The sequence below is a fragment of the Tenrec ecaudatus genome, chromosome 8, assembly GCF_050624435.1.
Source record: "Tenrec ecaudatus isolate mTenEca1 chromosome 8, mTenEca1.hap1, whole genome shotgun sequence".
Classification (NCBI taxonomy): domain Eukaryota; kingdom Metazoa; phylum Chordata; class Mammalia; order Afrosoricida; family Tenrecidae; genus Tenrec; species Tenrec ecaudatus.
The window spans coordinates 141,508,311-141,530,334 of record NC_134537.1 but is presented as its reverse complement, the minus strand read 5'-3'; the positions used below and the strand labels follow the sequence as shown (position 1 = coordinate 141,530,334).

At 36.4% G+C, this 22,024-nt stretch overlaps 1 protein-coding gene across 1 annotated transcript in view; it reads right to left on the bottom strand.

Moving 5' to 3' along the window:
• The window catches only part of EXOC6B (exocyst complex component 6B), a 567,559-nt gene that overhangs the window by 297,564 nt on the left and 247,971 nt on the right, over nt 1-22,024 (bottom strand). The window contains exon 8 of the mRNA XM_075556958.1: nt 12,825-12,893. Within this exon, the coding sequence (XP_075413073.1) occupies nt 12,825-12,893 (69 nt within the window). The remainder of the gene's footprint in view (nt 1-12,824; nt 12,894-22,024) is intronic.

The following is a 22,024-nucleotide window of genomic DNA, read 5'->3' as shown; positions in this document are numbered from 1 at the left end:
ATAAACTCAAATTCATATGTTGGCCCTCCGAGTCTTCTTTTAATTTGCTTCCGCTTCAACCTGAACTTGCACATGAGCAATTGATAGTTTGTTCCAGTTAGTACCTGAAATTATTTTGATTGATGACATTGAACTTCCCCATTATCTCTTCTCACCAAACAAAACAAAACCCAAACCTTTTGTCACCAAGTTGACTTTGACTCTCCATTAGACGAGGTTAAAAAAAGTATAGTTGCCATTTATGTTGGTGAAAAATAATATTTACAATGAATAAATAGTTGGTCATGGGCAAGTATATCATACATTCTCCAGCAGCTTTGTTTCTATGATCAAAGCCTAATTTCCCTATCAGTAGATCCATTTTGTCTCCAGTGATCCTCAATAATTATGAATGCATATTGATGACATGTTTGAAATATTTCAGACTGAAGTTGACAGAATTCTTGAAGTTCATCACTGGCTTTAGTCAGTTTTGCAAATCTAAGTAATAGTTATATTAACTAGAAATTGTATTAACTTCTTTGTAGATGTATAGATATCCTATTACAGACAACACTGTACTTCAAGATAGATCTTTAAATGCTCCTTTCCTCTATGACTGTACTGCTATACCTATTGAATTTGTCATTCCTGACATAGAAAACCATCTGGTCCAGTTCAAAATAGCCAATACCTGTCAGTTTCATCTCTTTATACATTCCATTTCAATTTTCCTAGATTTATGCTTCATACGTTCCACATTCCACATATCCAGTTGTTTCTTTCCATTTTGAAGTTGTACACTACCAGCAAAGGAAGGTTCAGTAAACTTTGTTCAAGCAAGCCATTATTAAGGTCAACTCGGTTTTGAGGAAACAACTCTTCCTGTATTTTGAGTGCCTTCCAACCTGAGGGATTGCTCTTCTAGCACTGCATCAGACAATGTTCCACTGCTATTCATGTGACTTTCAGTGGCTAGCCCCTCGTAAGGGACAGTCTATTCCTTCTTCCTGGTCAGTTCTTGTAAGAAAGCTCTGCTGAAATATGCTAACCATGGGTGGCCCTGCTGGTACTGTAAACACCAGTGTGGGCATAGCCTCCAACATCATAGTAACACAATGCCCCCAAAATACAACTAACTGACAAATGAGTGGTGGAGATATATTAGGTAAATTAATTAATTAGTATCATTAGAGTAACTGAATTTATTGTGCTATATGCCAATCCCTATTCTAAGCACTTATAATTCTTACTTAATATAATTAGTAAATTATCTAAAAGTTTTATATAGGTATGTATATGTATATTTTTAAGTTATATATATTTTTAAATTCCACTGGCATCCACAGCCATAAAATAAAGGAAAAAAACAACAACAAAGGATGTGAGATATGGTGTATGTGTGGGATGAGAGCAAAAAGGTTCTAAATGTCAACTGCAGGGACTTACTGAGAACTTCACCAGAATTAATAGGGAGATACATCAAAAGGAAACGCCACTGGTTTGCAATTCTTGGGCAATGAGAAATTTATTTCAGGAAAGAGAACTACCTAGCTGTGGGAAGGCACTTTTCTGAGAGAATACAGGATAGTATATATGGACCAGAGGCTGTAAGTAAACAAGGAACCATGAGGGAAGAGAGTTAAGCCTAGGACAGAACATGGAAGATGATATAGACCATGTTAAGAAGTTTGGCTTTTATTCAAAGAACAATAACAGTTCAAGTATTTTAAGCATAGCCTTGATATGATTAAACTTGTGTTTGAAAGCACTACTGGTATAAAGGAAAATGAACTGTTCCTTGTTCATTTTTTCAGACTGTGAAAAATAGTGATTATGTTATTATGAGGATCTAAATCTGATTTAGGGAGATATCATTGTTTTCTTTAAAAAAAAAAACAACTAACCACACTTGGGAAGTTCAAACTTACAAAATTAAGCATTTTTAAAAATAGATGCAAGTATACGCAGAAAATTTAAAAACAAAAACCACTAAATTTTATGCCTCTTGTTTTATTCAAGGCCAAATGTTATTTCTAGCCCCATAGGTAATAAGGTCACCAGGTGAAAAGACCATAGGACAATTATACAATGTTAAGATTACAGCTACTGCAAACCAGGATCCATCAGCCCATACTGCAGCAAAGTTATCACTATCAATGGCTTTTCCTGTGTCCTTATCAAGGCAGTGCACAAAGTATCTCACCCTCAGCTTTTCCCTAGGACCTATGTCATGTCTATGCCTATCTACCCTCGCCAGGCACGAGGAGGTCAATGGAACTTGGAAACAGTGAGATATAGCAGCAGAGTGGTGAGATAATCTGTTAAGTGTCAGATGGACAACTTAAAACTCACCAGCTATTTCAGGACAAAACTTTCCTTATTAAAAACATTTTTTTTCTCTAGAAAAATTACTTTCAGGACATATTCTTACTCCTCTGAAGAGCTTGAAATCACCAGAAAAAAACAAACTGGAAAAGTTCTAGCTCTTTTCTAACAATAATAAGATGGCTCTTTAATAATGCAACTTGCATTTGTATTAGTGGAGGGAAACATGAATATTTTTAAGGGGAAGGGGGAAGCCCATATACAAATAAAATGATAATTAATAAAAAGAGACCAAAGAGGAATCATATCTAAATAATAGCTCTTGAAATACTAAAGTCATTTAAAGTTCTTAAAAATATAAATATCAACTATATAGATACACAAATTCCTCTCTAAAACCAATACGACACCAAAAGATAAGAAAGTGGTACTCATTTCAAATCTTTTGGCATAGCATTGGTTTTTTGATGTAATTACTATGCTTAGAAAATGAAATTCTGGTAAAGTAGTAATTACACATTGGGCTGCTACCCACAAGGTCAGCAGTTTGAAGCCACCAGCAGCTCTGTCCTGTAGAGCCTCTGTGAGTTAGAATCAACTTGACGGCAGTGAATGAAATGCTTAAAAAAATCTTTCATTAAAAGTTAATGTATCTCAAATAAACATTTTGTCTATTATTTTTTCAAACAGAATTTTTAAGAGTCTTGTACAAAGCATTTTTAGGAACCATGAATTTATAAATCTTTGAGAGCAAAGAGTATACAGAGTATGTCTGTATCTTTTAGTACACTAGTAAATGCTTCCTTAAAGTTTAATAACTTTCTACTTTTACAGATCTTTGCAGAATATACTTGGACATAACGTGAACTGTTAAAAATCTAAGAAGGCAGCACAGTGTACAGTTTCAATGACATTTGTGCCAGCATGAACCCAATTCACCCCACACATATATACTTTAAAAACACAAAACAGAATTTAACTTATAAGACCTGTGTTTTCTAGGAATACAACTCCAGAAACAAGTACAAGGATTTCTAGATTATTACACTATATACAAGAGGGTTTCAAAAAGTGTGCATAAAATAGAATTAGAAGATAATGGAATTTTCCCACAAACTTTTTGAAGCCCCATTATCATACAAATGTGCCTAAGATGATGCTGGAATTTAGTATCCATTATTCCCTTTTTCTTGTCACAGGCAAAATATTGTTTCCTTTTTCTGTACTATCATCTTTCGAAACATCAAATAAGAAAAAAAGCTGATTCATAAAATCTGGGCTTCCAAAATTTTGACTATAGATATTTTTCAATTGCCTTAATTTATAGTTTAGGATTAATAAATGACTTCAGGTACTTAAACTCTGTAAAACTGGAAGACTTTGAGTAACTTTTATAATTGCTGCTATAAAGTAAGAAAGAGCCACGATTACTCAATGGTTAAACTTTCAGCTGCTAATCTGAGGGTGGGGGGGGGCGGTAGTTCAAATCCACCCACCCAGCCACTCCTGGTTATCTGTTCCCATAAAGATTACGACTTAGAAAACCTTCTGGTGTAGTTCTATTCCATCACAGGCTTTACTATGAGTCAAAAATCAAGTCAACAACACCTAACAATAACAGCATAAAGTAAACACAAGTCATCAGTCCCAATGTCTCAAGAAGAATCAAGCAGTTCTTTTAAAAATGTGAAACAAATAAAAACTAGTCTAGGCTATGGGAAAGTACTATTAATTTTAATGAAAAATTTTTAAGCTCCTCATAGTTCTATCTCTTTATTGCATTCATCACCAAATCAACTGCTGGTAAGAAGCACTGGGCCCCCCCAACTTTATGTTCTAATCCTTTCTGATAAATCTACGTGATCATTAAATAACAACAATACCTTCTGTTATAGATTGAACCAGATCTCCAAAGTATTTGTTCGAATCCAAATCCTAGTCTAATTAAAAAAGAAGCTTTAAAAGGTTCATGAAAAAATTCCATTCTTTTAATTTTACTTGTCCACACATTTTGAGGTGTAGGGGCTACTTGCATTATGATCTGCAAGGTCTGTAGTTCAAAACCATCCTACTCCATGGGAAAAAGATGGGCCCTTCTACTCCTGTGAACAGACAGTCTCAGAAACTCACAGGGGCAGCTCTACCCTGTCCTGAAGAGTTGTTATGAGTTGACATTGACTTGATGGCACCGAGTTTGGTGTTTACTTCTACATCCAATGATATGTGATATAAAATAATCACTTATTATTATGTAATTTGATGCAATGTAACCAATCAGTAGAGGTACTACCAGTGCAGAGTGGATCCTATACCTAATCGCTTCAGAGCTCTATGAAGTGCAGCATAAACATGAAAGGCATGTGAGCCCACACTGAGGAAGACAGATGCCAGGTGAGGGTCACCAAGAGCCAAAGAATGCTCAATAAGCAAGGAACAGGCATGGCTGAGACCCTGATCTGTACATTTCACCTACCGAACCATGAGAAAATAAATTCTATTCTTTGAGTTCACTGACCTGTGGTGTTTATGTTACAGCAGCATTAGAAAAAGGAAGCAGTTTCTGATAAAAGTCCAAGAAGGAGAACACTAAGATTCTGGATTTGGTGCTAACACAAGACCTATGTCACAGTGCCGTTCAGAGACTGGTCTCTACTTTACGACACCTGGAGGGTATGGGCAAAGTATTATATAGACTTCAAGATTCTATTAATATACATATTAAAGCAACACTTCAGCCACCATTGTTCAAGAGCCTTGAAGCTTAACCCTGTAAATTCCAAAACTGACCCTTTTTCTTTCCTTGAAAACTCCAGTAGAGTCTTAAGACTCTTTTTTTTTTTTTAACAATTTATTGGGGCTCATACAATTCTTTTCACAGTTCATACATATACATACATCAATTGTATAAAGCACATCTGTACAGTCTTTGCCCTAATCATTTTTTCTCTTTTCTTCTTTTACATTTTATTAGGGACTCAAACAACTCTTACCACAATCCATACATATACATACATCAATTGCATAAAAGACTCTTGATTTATTTTCCAAGTGTTCTAATAAAATAGTCTATTGCTCTCAAAGTTCTTAATCACATTAATTCCTTAATACTTCAGGAAGCATGGCACTGAGAACTGCATTTATCTATTCATTTTCCACTGGCAAAATCTCTCCTCGCCATTATCTATAGTTGCAGACTAGGGTTTTGTACTTTCCCCAGCTACCAGTACAGGCCAAACAGAAAAACTCCTCAGATTAAAATGGGAAAAATGTTAGAGAAAGATTCCTGGCCACCTCACCCAACACTCAGCCCCACAAAAGCCAGACACGATTGTGACTACTTCTGTTTCTAGTCTCCAAGTGACAGCCAAGTGCTTAAAAGAAATAGTGCTAAAAGCTGGGAAGAGGCAAAATATTATGAAATTTAATACAATTACTTATGTTCTGAGAGAGCATACTAATTACAGTTCTCACAGTGATTTCTACATTTAGGCCCTGACTCCTCTGAGTGAAAGATTTTGGTGGGCAAAATTAGTTTAGCTGCTGAGGCTAACTTATACTTAACCAAAGAAGAAAAGGGAAAAACCACACACAGAGGTCACCAGGTTGCCAGGCAAAATGGCTATCCAGAGAATAGAATTTATGACACAAAAACAAGGTCACTTTGAAATACACGTTTAAATTTAGATTTTGGCAAGGCTTCAAGTCTACAAAAAAGACAAGATGGTAGGGAGTCCTTGGAAGGCTTATAAAAAGGGATACTGAAATGAGACTGGGGTGAGCTACTCTCGAGCATAGGTCTCTAGTCAAACAGGGCTTGAAACCCAACTCAGTCCGCGTATGCTTTCGATGAAAGTTCTTTCTGGGGTCTGTAGACAAGATTCGGGGGAGTGAGAAGCCTCTTAAATTCTAAGCCAGATATCACACACGTGCGTATGTACATCTTGTCTGGGAAATGCTTCCCAGGTTCTCAGAGGCCCCTTCGCCAAAAAATATTGCCCTCACTCAAGTTGTATTAATAATGAACTCACTGCGCAATGGTATCCTCCCTTGCTGTAAAGCTTAGTCTGGTTTCATGTCTTTTTGTGTTGGGAAGAGAATTAGGGATAAGTGGGGTTATTATGATTCACCTAATATTGAGATTGTTGCTTACTAAAAAGTCATATTGCTATAGTTAATATGCATTGCCCCCAAGAAGTCAGCAATATTTAAGCTGTTTATTACAGTATAATACATTTGCAGAAAAGCACGTACTTTATCAACATTTTCAATCTGTGATTTTTGTAATTATTAATGAGCAAGTGATGGAGATTACTGGAAACCAAGAAATAAGAAGATGAGGTCACAAATGAGACCCACAAACTGGGGGTATGGTTGTATTTACATATTGGTCCTTGTAAGCTCTCTTTATAGCAGCCACAGTCTTACTACAGAGTACCTACCCTTCTAGGGACGAATGGAGGAAATTTAGAAAGATGCTGCAGTACAGAGTCCGTTCAAACTTATGTCCAAATTAAGCTGAGTCCATAACCATGGCAGAAATCACCAAGTGGAGAAAGGTCTAAGGAATCTGTAAGACAGACTGGTTTTTGTCTTAGACATTACCCTCATCTTCTTTACTACTGCCCAGGAGCCCTGGTGGTATAGTGGTTACATGTTGAACTGCATGGTTGACAATTCAAAACCACCAGTAAGGCTCCACAGGAGAAATACTGGGCTTTCTACTCTGGTAAACAGCTACAGTCTGGAAATCCCAGAGGGGGTTGCTAGGGGTCAGCTTTGACTCGAAGTCAGTGAATGTTTTGAGCTTTTCTTTTCTATTACTCTATGCTATGGAAGAACCTCAGATTATCATTACTACTGATAACTTCCTTTCCACTAAAATTTTTAGCTTGTGCTGTTTTTCCCTTTAAAAAAGAGAGGGAGAAAAAAGGTCTTTCATGTTTCATATCCTGCCCCTTTCCTATCCATCTCGGAAGTTTATGTATTAACTTAAATAATATAAATTGTTTAAAATAATTTCATCAAATACATCTATCTTTGCCTGCACATTTCCATTGCATTATTCTATCAAGGACCAAGCTTCAACTAACTACTATCTGACCCTTGTTCACTTTCTTCCCACCCATCCCCCGGCCAAAGTTTGCCCTTCCTGCCAAAGTTCAGCACTTCCTAGAAAAGTCTCACTGCCTGTTTGATATTGTACTTCACTTTAGTCACCAAAGGAAGAATTTACAGGTGCTTGGCCCCATCTATAAGACCATGACCGAAATCTGACCTCCTGTTACAATACATGAACTCCTGCCCTACTGATAAGGCTGGTAGATAGAAGTAGGATTTTTCAAATAATCCTTTGGGAATTTATAAGCAGCACAGCCATAAAAGGGGGGGTGAATGGAAGGTCGGTTTCACTAAAAATAATAAATATTGCCCTGTTTATTCAAAGTGTGCCTTGTTATCCTGCAGGCCAAAAGTTCAGATAAACACTATTGTAAATGACAAAATATTAGAACTTTTTGTTACTTATGCTATGATCCTTCCGTTGGACACCAATAGAACTGTTTTTTCCTCGTATAAGTTTCAGCCCTGATAGTGTATAACACTCCCTGAGACTAGAATACTGGATTCATTTGCAGGTCAAAGGGAGGGTAGCTATATTTCAAAATCAAATATTTATTAAGTATTTTATACTAAGTATTATGCCACACTCTAGAGAAAAAAGATGTGATACCTGCCCTAAAAGAGCTTACCATCTAGTGGCGGGGGGGAGAGAACATATATTTAGCATAAGATGATATAATAAAGAAATCACTAATACAAGTATGCAGTGGGCACTATAATAGCATGAGGAGGAAGGGAGGTCCACTGAGCTCAATCTAGAGTGTCACGGAATTTCACGGGGGGAGGGGCGGCAAATATAGATGACAACTAAGAAATAAGTGAAAGTAAAAGGAAAGGGAAATGAGAAAGAGATTGGAGGCACAGAATACCATGGTGTGATATAAGTGTGAGCATTGTAGCTATCAGTAGAGCAAGGTCTGAACAGCAAGAAATGTGGTTGGCAGGAGGAAAGACCTTATGTGGTATATAGTCTTCTGTAGTCCTATATTTTACTCCACAGATGGGCCATTCACAGATCTTAAGTAGACAACTCATATGCCAGATATGTACATAAGATGATGAGGAGATGCACCACAGCAAAGGTTTAAGACATCAGGTCAGGTAGGAAGGCCTGTGGAGACTGTTTTTGAAATTCTTGAGGGGAATCTGAAGAAAGGCAATAATGGTTGGCTAGGGAATGAGGAAAGAGAGCAACACTATACTTAGAAGAAAGCATCTACAATATTTGGTGATCTGGACAGTTAATGCAGATGTATGTGTGTGCCTACATGAAGCAGAGGAACTCAAAAAGTTCATGTAAATTCCTTGATTCTTTTTTTGACTGCTGATAGAATTTATGGTTAGCATCACATATCCTGCATCTTAAAGACATCAACCTAGAATCTCATTTTCTTTCTTTCTTTTTTTTAATTAAAAGATCACTGGGTGCTTGCAAGAGCAGGTTTGAAGTGGTTTGAGGCCTTGCTCTACAACATCTACAGAGCAAGGTTATAGAAATTTCAGACATTCAGGAAAGGGGGGGAAGAGATCACTGGGGACTCTTACAGCTCTTGTTACAATCCATACATCGATTGCATCAGGTGTGTTTGAACATATGTTGCATTCATTCTTTTCTGGACATTTACTTTCTGTTGAGCCCTTCTTTGGTATTAGCTCCTCTTTTTTTCCCTCCCCCCCTCATAACCCCTTGACAGATTATAAATCATTATTATTTTCATATCTCATTCTAACCACTGTCTCCCTTCCCCCATGTTTTCTGTTGTTCTTCCCCCTGGAGAGGAGTGTATGATTATATGTCAATCGTTGCAATTGCTTCCTCCTTTCTCCCTTCCTCTCCCCACCGCCCCACTGACTCTTCTGGTATCTCTATTCCCACTCCTATGCCTGTATTCCGTATCTTTGATCTTTTAATTCCATTTTTCCATGAACTTCTTGAAGCCCCCTCATACCTAAAAGTGTTTGTGTTATGTATACCTGTATATGTCTGCATACATGTGATTTTAGATATATATACATGTCCATGTGTATATATCATAACATCATATATATCATAAGAGGATATAAAGAAGAAAAGTGGGACAAGGGGAGTATCCCGAGAATATTGAGTAATATAAAAAAATAATATTAAGAGATAGAGCTCACAGAGACCAAAACATGCAAAAGCACTCTAAAGGAAGACAAAGGATGATGAATTTCTGGTATAAATGACTGACAAAGCAAAAAGCTATAAGGTTCCTAAGACAGAGTAAGAAAACAAAATCATGTAGAATGATAGATGAGAGAGAATGAAGAATGAAAACACAGATAAATATGAAAGAGAAGGCATGAGAGAAACATGTTTTTTTCTTCTTGGTCTTTTTTTTTTTCATTCCCAGTTGCTTTGGTGATTTGTTGGGGAAAGAAGAGGCCGCTTGCTTCCATAAAGATTTCCAGCCTTGGAAACCCTATGGAGGGTCCCTATCAGTGGGAAACAACTCAATGGCAGTGAGTTGAAATATTAGTAGTAATACCAATTATATCAGAAATAAAGAAAACTATATTAAAACTGTTTACATGAAGTAATGCTTTAAGATACCTTTGTCGTTAATATTACAAGCAAATATCCTTTATCATATTGTAATATAAATTAATGGTTTTAGAGGATTTAAAAAGCTTATAGCCCATCTGAGGCAACTGGACTACCAGTACAGAAGGGTCATGGGAGGAGACGAGCTAGTCAGGGTGCAGTGTAGCAACAATGAGACATACAACTTTCCTCTGGTTCTTAAATGCTTCCTCCCCTCACCCCCCACCCAACTATCATGATCCCAATTCTACCTTACAAATCTGGTTAGACCGGAGGATGTACACTGGTACAGATAGGAACTGGAAACACAGGGAATCCAGGACAGATGAACCCCTCAGGACCAGTGGTGAGAATGGCAATACCAGGAAGGTGGAGAGAAGTGGGGATACAAAGGGTGAACTGATTACAAGGATCTACATATAACCTCCTCTTGGGGGGATGGACAACAGAAAAGTGGGGGGGGGGGAGACACAGGACGGTGTATGACATGACAAAATAATAATAATTTATAAATTATCAAGGGTTCAGGGAGGTATGGGGGAGGGGGGAATGAGATGCTGATACCAAGGGCTCAAGTAGACAGAAAATATTTTGAGAATGATGATGGCAACATATGAATAAATGTGCTTGACACAGTGGATGTATGTATGGATTTTGATGAGTTGTATGAGCTCCCAATAAAATGATATTTAAAAGAAAGGAAAAAAATTAAGTAAATTAGGTTCTTCCAATATGATGTAAAAAAAACAAACCCTAATATGCACACAGTGATATGCTACAGCACTGTTACAGTCATTCCAAGAATGTGAATTCTCTCCTCATTAACAGATGGAAGATGGCAATTTTTTAAGACACGAGTCCTGAATTTATACAACCATGACTCTTCAAATCCCTTTCATACAGTTTAGATATTCAATCATGAAAAATAAGTAAGTGAAAATAAGATATGGGTTTACATTTATTCAAACAAATGTACTAGATTTGTTTGTTCCTACCATAATTCATTCAACTAATATTAATTGAATACCAATTAAAAACCAGGTATGGCTGTTGGTAGTTAAGTTATAGCGATAAAGAAAACAAACTACCTATTACCATAAATCGTTTATTATTTTATAGGAAAATGTCACTTGATTTGAAATTATTATGTTTATATCATACCCTGAAAACTTGATATGACTAAATGTAGCTATTTTCCCCAGCATTTGGAACAAGTGTGAATTCATGTTCAACTCATATAAATAAAGCTAAAATAACATTTAATTTCAAATCCCTGTATATTTGGGTTCATAAATATAAAACTACTAATATGTATATGTACTAAATGGAATTAACTTCCATACATGTTAAAATAATAACTTTTTATCAAATCAGGATTATCTAGAGAAAGATCAACATATTACCATCAGAAAAAAAATCTATGAATTAAATGCAGCACATTCATGAACTTTAAGTATAAACATCTCCGGTTTATCTCAGCATATAGGAGTAACAAATTCAACACCCATTTATGCCTTTAAAAGTTACCAGGAAGCTAGGACTCTGTAAATAAAGACTACTTTTTAAGAATCTATGGTAAACATAAATCAGTGGGGAAATATTAGGCACATTTCTTTAAGATTCTAAATCAGACAGAGATACCCACTGCTGCCTTACTGAACAACAAAGTAATGGCAAAACAATTAAAAGAACAATGAGATATAGACCAAAAAAAGAAACAAAACTGTGATTATCTTCAGGCAATTTGATTAATTGAAAAGAACACCTATCTTAAACCAAAACTCAAACTGTTATATTTATGTGTGTGTGTGTGTGTACACATCAATTTACAAATATCAATAGTGTTCCTTGTTAGGAACGCAAAAAGTAGGGCCAAAACTGTTTAAGAAGAAAAAAATGTAATTGAATATGACTCTTCCATGGATAGGATGACTTAATAGTATAAAGCTGTCAGTGCTTGCTAAAATGTATCTGTAAGAGAAAAGAGAGGGGAAGGGAAAGGTGAAGGAAGCTCCCTGGCTGAAACTCTCAGAGATGTCCCAACCACTGCAGGCCATCAAGTCCAAGCAACAGTGTCCCAAATTGCCGGCAGTAAGGATTAAGTGACAAGATGTTAACTAAATGAAGAAAGAAAACAGGTAACCGACTGGGCAGTAAGACACACTGGAATATATTTAAAACAACTTGATATAAGATTCGCTGAATTTTGCTACCAGGTGAACCTCTTGAATCAATTTCTCTGTTGATACCTCAGACTCATAATTTAAGTGTATGACTGCTTCTATGTGTGCCTGTGAGCACATAAGTATACTCCCAAGACAGAGAAATATTTCTTAAATATTTTATTAATAACCACAATATTTTCCTTAAAGAGGTTTTATTTCTAAATTTCTTTATATAACAAAAGAATACTTGTACTCAGGGGTGAAGTAAACAACTTATTATAATGAAAAAGTAGGTTAATAGTTTTTAAAGAGCCACATTAAATCAAGAAAAATGTGAATGTGTATATGTCTATTTGTAGATAGAAGCTAATTTGCAAGTGACAAATAGAAATTGGCATCGCTAACTTTAATGATAACATATTATGTGACAAATGCACATTAAAAATTCTAAAAGAATTTCTGCTCAAAAAAATTCAAAAAGGAAATAATTACTTTTTTCAGCAATAAATAGCTCTTAAACAACAAAAAGAGCTTCCCATTTCGCTTTCTGTTTTATGTTGTTGTTGTTGTTGTTAGCTTTTCTTTTTTCCTTTCCATGTCACATTCTTGGTAAAAACAGGAAAAACTAGCAATCGTAAGAAAGCAGACTTGGAGCCAGATAGACTCACCAGTACTGAATATATGTGTAGACATCGATAAACAGGAGAGAAATCCACCAAATCTTGGGCCCCCGGTACCTGCAAACAAAATGAAGATTGTCACAAAATATTAAAAAGGTCACTAAGAAGAAATTAACTTATTTTAGTATTCAAATGCAAAAGAAAAAGTAAACAAATCCATCCTCCTTTCTGAAAGAGAAACACAGAGCAAAAAAAAAAAAAAAACTATGTTTCTCGGAACACAGTTCTAATAGTTTATTACAGAATTAGTAAACTGTGACAATCTACACCACGACTGAAGCAAAGCCCATATGGACAAAGAACAAACAGGTGGTACTGGTGGTGCTGGTCCCGCATTTGCTTTCAGAGCTGCATCTTAGGCCACTGATGCTATGTGGTGGTGAGTTGACTTTGACTCACAGAAACTTTAGGTAGATGGGCCTCTGAAAGAAAAATAAAGAAACACAAAGAAATACAACTTAAATGTCTTGATTTAGTCTTCTTAGGGACATGGTGATTTTTATTAGGGAAAAATGCTTAGGGAAGTAAAAAAGGACTTGAGAGGAGAACTAGAATCTATGATATAATCTTGGTACTGAAACTTATTCGCTATATGGCCTATCGATAAGTAAGTCACAATTGAAACAGAAGAGCCCACTAAATGAAAACACTAACAGTAAAATTTTGAAAAAGAAATCTAAAATGAAGAAATAATCAAAATAATGACCCAGCAGAAATATATACTGTAACTTGCACATCTAGTTCCATCAGGCTGATTCGTGATAGCAAGGGTAGTTTTCCTTACGTCACGAAGTCAATTTCATTTCTTCTTTGGGAGCAAAGCTGCTTTACCAAGGTGGTTTTCCTAAGGAAATCTAACCATTTATAACTTAACAGCACAACACCTACTTGCTTTTCCTTCTGAAATCATTATGTCTATATTCATTAATTCAAACTTGTTGACTGTTCTGGTCATCAGCTTTGCATCCACATAGGAAGTAAATCCCCAATTTTAAGAACTTCAAAATAGCATATACTCAATAATCATTCAAAATAAACTTTTATGAGAACCCAAAGCTTGATGATAAAAAATTCAAGATCCTATACACCATGAACCAAGCATTAGATAGACAGATAGATAGATAGATATCCCAAACTCTCTGCCATCAAGTCAATTCTGACTCAGAGCAATCCAATAGGACAAGGTAGAACTGCATCTGCGGGTTTCCTTTCTACATTATGGAAGTAGAAAGCTAGCTAATTGTAAAAAACAAAACAAAAAAAACAAAGCATGCTTATAGAAGTAGTAAGATCAAAATCTTTTTAAAAATTAAATTTTTAAGAAAATTCCATTTGAGACAACGGATACTCATTTTCATGTTAACACGCACAAAAAAATTCAACAAATGATCCCTTTAGGGACCCTTATTTGAAATCGCCACATTAACACATCCTTACAGTCTCCCCTCTGAGTGCTAAGTGGAGACAGAGTAAGTAAATTCATTTTATCTTGTCACCACCTACGAATGAAAACTGCAAGTGAAGCACAATCTGAAGGAAAATTCTAAAACTTTATAAAATTACATTTATAGCAGCATTCATGCTCTATAAACTATATATTCTTAAAAGATTTAGAAATAGATGTTTTTAAATTTTGATCTGCACAGGAAATGTCATTTTTTCACTTAAAATCAATTATCTAAACTTAGCATAAATATCCGTGTATACAAAAAAAACCTAAAGAACATGCTCTTACTTGATCTTGACAAACAAATCCAATCAGAACTTTGCTTCTATGTTCTTTTCCTTGCAGTTTATCTATTCTGCTCAGAGTCATGGCTGCTCTCAAAGGCAAGCTGCCCTCATGGCTCTTCTTCATATTCCGGTCCTGATCCTTTTCACACACCAGAACCATCCTGACAGAGTGTACATGCAAGGGTATTTATGAGGTGTAAGCTGAGGGGCCCCTTAAAAGATAAAGATGCTTGGTTACTAAGACACTAACATGGTGCTATTTAGAGAGGCAAGGAAACCCTCACCTACATCTCCAACAAGTACTTACAACCAAACCTATTCTCTGCGAGGGGCACTCAGCCCACACTGTTCTAAGCCTTAGTGAGCATGTGCCCGGTGCCTTCTTGGACCACCGTCTAGCTAAGCACATGACTGTCCACTTTGATAGCAATAAGAAGAAATGTAGACAAGCAGAGCGTGGGCAAAATGGGGCTTCAGTTCACAATTCCTGCCTCCACTCAAAAAATAGTCTGATATTTAGAAATCTTTTTTTCTTCTAGGTTCCCTTCTGTGAGAAACACTGGGATGCGCCTCCCCCCCCCCCCCCCAGGAGCGCTGTGAGGGTAAAGGTATGTAAAGTATGCACTGACTCATGTTGCTTTGAGCAAGATGTGTTTTCTCTGCTTCTACTAATAAAAAAAGACTCACATCTACAGAAAGGTGAAAGGAGAAGAGCAACACACTCCGTGAAGGAATGCTACATGCTTGGAAGGATAAAAATTGGACTTTCAAAAATCTAAATAAATGGGGGCAAGGGAAGAGCACTAGAACAAAAGACCGCTTTTCCCGACTCACATAAATAGGTCTGTTTGAAGGCCCGCTCTTTGCTCACCCTTTAAAAGGCTACATCTCTGTCAAAGTCGTCTTCATTCTTCTTCCCCTGACGTTGCTCCAGCAGGTTTAGGTTTCAGCTAGGGGCCAAGGGAGTGGTCCAAGGACACTTTCCTAAGCTAACAATGACTGTCTCTAATGGTGTCTGTCTCTTAACAAAAGCCATGACTCCTTTCTTTATCAGCTTCATCTAATTTTCCCTTTCCAAAGTAAATAACACAGGCCTTGCATTTTACACATGTCCAAGTTTGACAAATCATTATCGACTGAGACTGTAACTGATAAGAGATAACTTTGTGGTAGGACGTTGTCATTTCCTCTCAGAAGGGCTTTCTTTCTGAGATACAGAAACATGATTAAAATAGTTAAACATTTCCTCTGCCTGGCAGTCAGGAACTCAAGACATTAAGATACTGGGGTCTGTATTTTTCTACAAGTTCAAATAGATTTATGGAGATACCAACAGTAGCTACAAGCAGTATACTCAAAATTATCCTACTTTTTTAACTACTTGATTTCCTCAAGAACTGACAGGAAGCAATTTCATCACCAAGGACAGCAGCTGCCTAATTCCCTGTCTAGTTTCTGACTGGAAGGTCTTCTAGTTTTCACTTATTTATTTTCAAGAGGGCAAGATTTAAAAATTTTTAAGAGGCCTTTGCCTCAGACCAGATCATCATATAAGCTTTCAGTCAGAGAATTCGGATGCATTTTAAAATAAAAACAATAAATGATTAAGATCATTTAAGGGTAGCTGAATTGACATATCCAGAGGTAGATAGCATGGATACAACTATGGCATCTTCCACAATCACACAGTCACATTCACATACTCTCTAGCGATGGCATATCTACTAGACACCAGCACAACGCGTCTGTTACAGCATGCTGATGCTTACATTTAGGCAGTACATATGAATAGCTTCAGCCAAAGCAACAATACTTCTTGGACTATTTACTCCTATGCAGCATTTATTTACCATAAATGCATCATCCATCACAAGGAGCTACAGAAGGATGATGAAAATCAATTGGACGATAGGACACTAAGAAGGGAGAAAAACAGCTTTATGCATTGATAATTTTTAACAACCTGAAAATAAATCTATGAGCCTTTGAACCAGCAGTTATTATCAGGTTAAAAGCAAAATTAAATGTTCATTAAAAGAGAAAACATGAATATTTGAAAGACATCGGGATCTCACCTTTATATGTTTTTCTGCTTCTCTAATACAACTTAGTTCAAAATGAAAAACTTCCAGAAAAGGGTATGGCAAAGTTACTCTAATAAAGGATAAGAAACATGTTTTCCCACATTACAAAAAAGTGATGATTTGGGTTGGGAAAGACATGCCTCAAATTTTAATAGATACATATACTTAGAATTTTCAAACATGCTACTAAGCTCCCCTAAAGTTTACAAATAAGGAATTGGAGTTATGGCTTGTTAAACTATCTTAAGAGACTCACTAGTGACAAGAAGCAGAACGCAAACCTAGTAAATCAATGGTTTTACTGGTGGATAAGCATCATTAGCAAAAAGGGAACAGAGCATTAGAAAAAAAAAAGGTTGTTTATCCCCTGCACTCAAGAAGAGTGGCAAATGTACCAGGAGAGAGATGCCTATTCTGCCAATAAAGAAGCCATGACAATGGAAACAGAAATGCATTAGCGTGTCCTATCCCTGTTGTCCCCATAGCTGTCCTAGTACAGACACGCATGCACACACACAGGCCATTTGTTTCTCTCAAGATGCCGTTCAAGCAGGTGGGCCATCCAAAAAGAGGACAATAGAGGTTTGCAAAGAATTTAGATATGTCTCTCACTAACTTTTTGAGTCATTCTCTATCTTGAAAATGCTTCTGATGACCACTTTATGCAAGCCAGCTTCTCCGTATTGGTGGGTGAATGTAGGCACTTGGTGCCCATTTCTGAGCAGTAGCTTGGATCGTAAGTCATTAAAATGTACCAAGCATTTTGAAGGGGGGAGCAGGGAGAAAGCAACAAATGATTAGCTTAAGGGTCGCTGCCTTTGCACTCAGAGGATCATTGTGACTGCCCATATTATGTCTGGAAGCCAGGAAATACCTGGGAACCATTTTTCATCAGTGTGATTTTTTGAATGATTTTGCTTCCAAACTTCAGAGGAAAAAAAGTTAAGGGAAAAAATAATAAATAAGAGAGAATTTGCTTGGATATATGCTTTTAGGGAGTTAGACTAAACATCACAGACACACCAACAAAACAGAAAACCTAGGATTCTAAGTGATTAGATTGAGCAAAAGAATAAAGATTTTCTAAGTCTGTGAGGATAGCCTAATAAGAGCCTCATCCTAAAAAATATAGGATTTTTCCAGTAAGGTTGTCATGAATTACTAGAATTCCTCCTCAGAAAACCTCAAATAGACTACTTTTAAATTTTTTCTCAACTATTTGCATGAAGCAGGAGAACAAGGCAAAAGATAAAAATATAAAAGAAACACCACTTCTCTTTATTAAAAATAAAGACAAACACAACCATCAAGTTGATTTCAACTCATAGTAACTTACAGGGTAGAACTGTCTTGTGAGTTTCTGAGACTGTAATTCTTTACGGGAGTAGAAAGCGGCGGTGGTTTCTACCTGCTGACCATGCAGTTAGCAGCTCAATGCATACATACCCACTATGCTAACAGCGCCCCCCTCCCTTATCAAAGTGCTGCAAAATCAGAGGGCAGTCCCTCAAGTCTCTGTCTGATACGGTCACAGTGAGTTGGCATCAACCCTTCATGGGAGCAGTGAACTCTTATGGGAGTAGAAAGCCTCCTCTTTCTCCCTCAGAGTAGTTTGAGGTTGCAAACTGCTGACCTTGCAGTTAGTAGCCCAATGCATAACCCCACTATGCCACCAGGGGCTTCTTATAGAACCCTCACATTTATGAAAAGACACTTAAATTTTGCCCATAGTATAAGAAAGAAAATTAAAACTACACATTTTATCATCTCTGAATTATGGGAATAAAATTTCAATCAAAAGCTTTATAAAATATTCTTTTAAAGATACTATACAGAAATCGTTAACACAATCATTCGTTGGAGCAGGTGACACTGAAAAGGAAACAATCCATATGGAGGAAAATTTGACAATATCTAGAAAAACCACCTAGGACTTTATCCCTGAAATCAGCTATCCTGCTTCTTCTAGGGACTTACTCTGAAACTATACCCCTACTATATGGATTTTTTTTTAATCTCAAGATTCTATTTTTTAACAGTTTTTAAATTTCATATTAAAAATGAACACTTTTTAGGAACCACGTTATAAGTTTTGCTAAGTGTATATAGGAGTCTGCTAATCACCATCAATGTTGCTGTTAGGGACTGAACTGGCTTCCAATCATAATGACCCATGTGACAAAGTAAAACTGCCTATAGAGGGTCTTCTTGGCTGTAATCTTTATGGAAGAAATTGTTAGGTGTTTCACCAACATCATGACAGACTGGGTTCACCCCGACAACCTGTTGGTGATCAGCCAAGTGTTAATCATTTATTTCACCAGAGATTCTTAATAAGAATTTTTTTAAATCACTCCTCCAAATTCCCTTATGTAACTTTGCAAACAAATCATGCTCTGATGCCCAGCCAGGAAAATAAATTATGTCCCTAGAATTTGATCTTAAGAGTGTCATAAAAATAGAATCATACAGGGTGCATCCATTGAAAGCTTTTGATGATTTAGCACAATATATTTTTGATTAATCTATGTTAACAACTGTGTCTGGTTCATACCTTTTTATTTCAAAGTAATTTTCATCCAACTGAAGGGCATTTAGTTGTTTCTAGCCTGATGATTTATTAATAAAGCTGCTATAGACATTCAGTTTCAAATTTCTGTGTGAGTGTAAGTTCTCATTTCTCTTGCATAGTTTGTCTTCTCTTGGGTAGTTGTCATTTCTCCTAGGCATAGCATAGCTAGATTATATGATCTATAAATCTTTATAATAAACTGCTGAGCTGTTTTCCAAATTAACTGTTTCATTTACACTTCCACTGCATTATGCAAGAAGATTTCAAAAACTTCATGGGAAAACTCCAATATCATTTTCCCATGAACTTTTGGAGGCCCCCTTGCATGGAAGTCCCAGTTGTTTTGCATTCTTGCCAGTACTTGGTAAGATCAGTACTTTTTATTTCAGCTATTCCAATAGGAGGTTGGCTGAATAAAACATATTCATTATTATAAAATTAAATAGAATATCATTGAATAATAAAACAAAAATAAGTTTCTAGTAACTTTCAGGATATAATCTCGAGTGGAAAAAACAAAGGACAAAAATATATATGTGCAAACAATAATCATGCTGTCTAAAAATGTATACACACATATGAATACACACACCTAAAACCTAATGCTACTGATTACTTACAATAGGTAGTCAGAAACTGGATGGAAAGGATAAAGAAAATATCATTTTTCTGAATGCATCTTTTTATATGGTGTTGCCTTTTGATTCATGTTCAAAATTTTACACATTCAAAAAATTAAGCTAATAAGGATAGAAACCAAAAAAGAAAACCAAACTCACTGTCACTGACCAATGCTGGCTCATATAGACCCCTGTGGATTTCTAAGAGTATAACTGTTCACAGAAGGAGAAAGCCCAGTCTTTCACCTGCGGAGCTGCAGGTGGTCTCCAACAGTCGACCATGGGGATCACAACCCAACAAGTACCCACTACACCAAAATTTTTTTTTTAAAAACATATGAACTTAATTGTATATATATCTGGTAACAATCATATCTAAGGAGAAAACAATGCTAAGAATCATTTGACTACAGTACTGCGAACTCCATAGCCCCAGTGGGATATGTTGGGAGGAAAAACGCATTTCAAAGAAGTATTAACAAGTTTGTTGATGTTAGCAACATTTTCGTGGCACCTCTGAGCTATAGCTACAGATATATTTCCTATGATTCCAACCACTGCACTGCCTCAGAGTCCATTCTGACCCATCGTAACCCTGTGGGACCTAGTGCAACTACCCCTGGGTGGGGGCTGGAGGTAGGGGAGTGTTCTGAGACTATCGCTCACTTTTTCCTGGAGTGAAAAATGTCATCTCTCCCCCAAGCAGCAACTGGTGGTTCCCAACTGCTGACCTGTGATTAACAGTCCATTTTCAGAACCCACTATGCCACCGAGGTCCCCTTGTCCTGTGATTAGGTAAATAGTAAATATACTGACATCAAAGGAGCAAGAACCTTCAGAGATACAAATATATAATGGGGAAAGACCTGTGATATAATATTGGAATTTAAAGTATCAGCTTTAATTCACAATTTATAAAAGTATAAATGTACTTATGTGGCATGTACAAGTAACAGTTTTAAATTGGGTCAAATATGACAACAATCATATTTTTTACAATTAGTTTCACAAAATTACTGCCACTAGGTTGTAGGTGAGAAAAGAGATGCTTAAAGAAATTACACTGTTTGTCTCAATCATACAAAGTTAATACAAGTCCTGAGTCCTTCTCAAGTATTGTTACTATAAAATTATCTTGTATAACCCTACTCGAAGGGAGCGAACAAAGGAATTTTATATAGATAGATAGATAGATAGATAGATAGATAGATAGATAGATAGATAGATAGATAGATAGATAGTCTAAGATACAGCAATGAATGAATGAGAGTTCCTGGGGCTAGGGTGAGGGAGGGAGGGGATGAAGGGGAGCTGATATCAAGGAGTTCAAGAAAAAATAAAAAGTGTTAAAACTGACTGCGGCAGCAATTGTACATTAACGCTTGATGTGATTGAACTATAGAATGTTATGATAGTTGTAAGAGCTCCCAATAAAATGATTTTGTAAAAATCAGTGTAATCTCAATATTATTCAGGCATCCCCAAAGCCTTTATATTGCATCGCATTTGTATTCAAGCTTAGCGTCCCATCCTAATAATTCCAAATTTCAAAAGTGGTATTAAAACCTTGAGAGGAATTATTCAGCCAGCCAACATTTTTTAAACAATCACCGACATAGATAACCACTGCTCTCTAACAGTGTGTAAGCAAATTACGAAAGAGACAAAATAGAACATGGAGTGTGTCATAAGTGTGGTAAAAACAAAGTCAGAAGAACTCAGAAAGTCTTATGTAACCGATAAAGAAGAAGTCATAAGCACTACTTTTTGAAACTATTTCTTACTCAATATGGTATTTTTTCAAACTTTTAAATTAGACTGCATTCATCAATCAATTCAAATACATACTACCAAACCACATCAACTTGTAGCTTGATTTTTTAGAAAGCACACAATCACAATAGTGACTATTTTATATGAGAGCTCTGTGCAGACGAGAGCACTCTGACAAGAGTGTATCTCTTATGTACATTCAACCCTCACAATAAGCCTACCTTCCAAACCAAAAGCCATACTCACTGGCATCAAGTCAAGTCCAGCTGTTCCAGAGGAGAATGAAGGTGCTTTCTACTTCCTCAAGAGTGACAGTCTTGGAAACCCAGAGACAGTTCTGTGCTGTCCTATAGGGTCACAAGGAGTCCTAGGATGCCTACCTTTAGTGGCATTATTCCCCTGCTT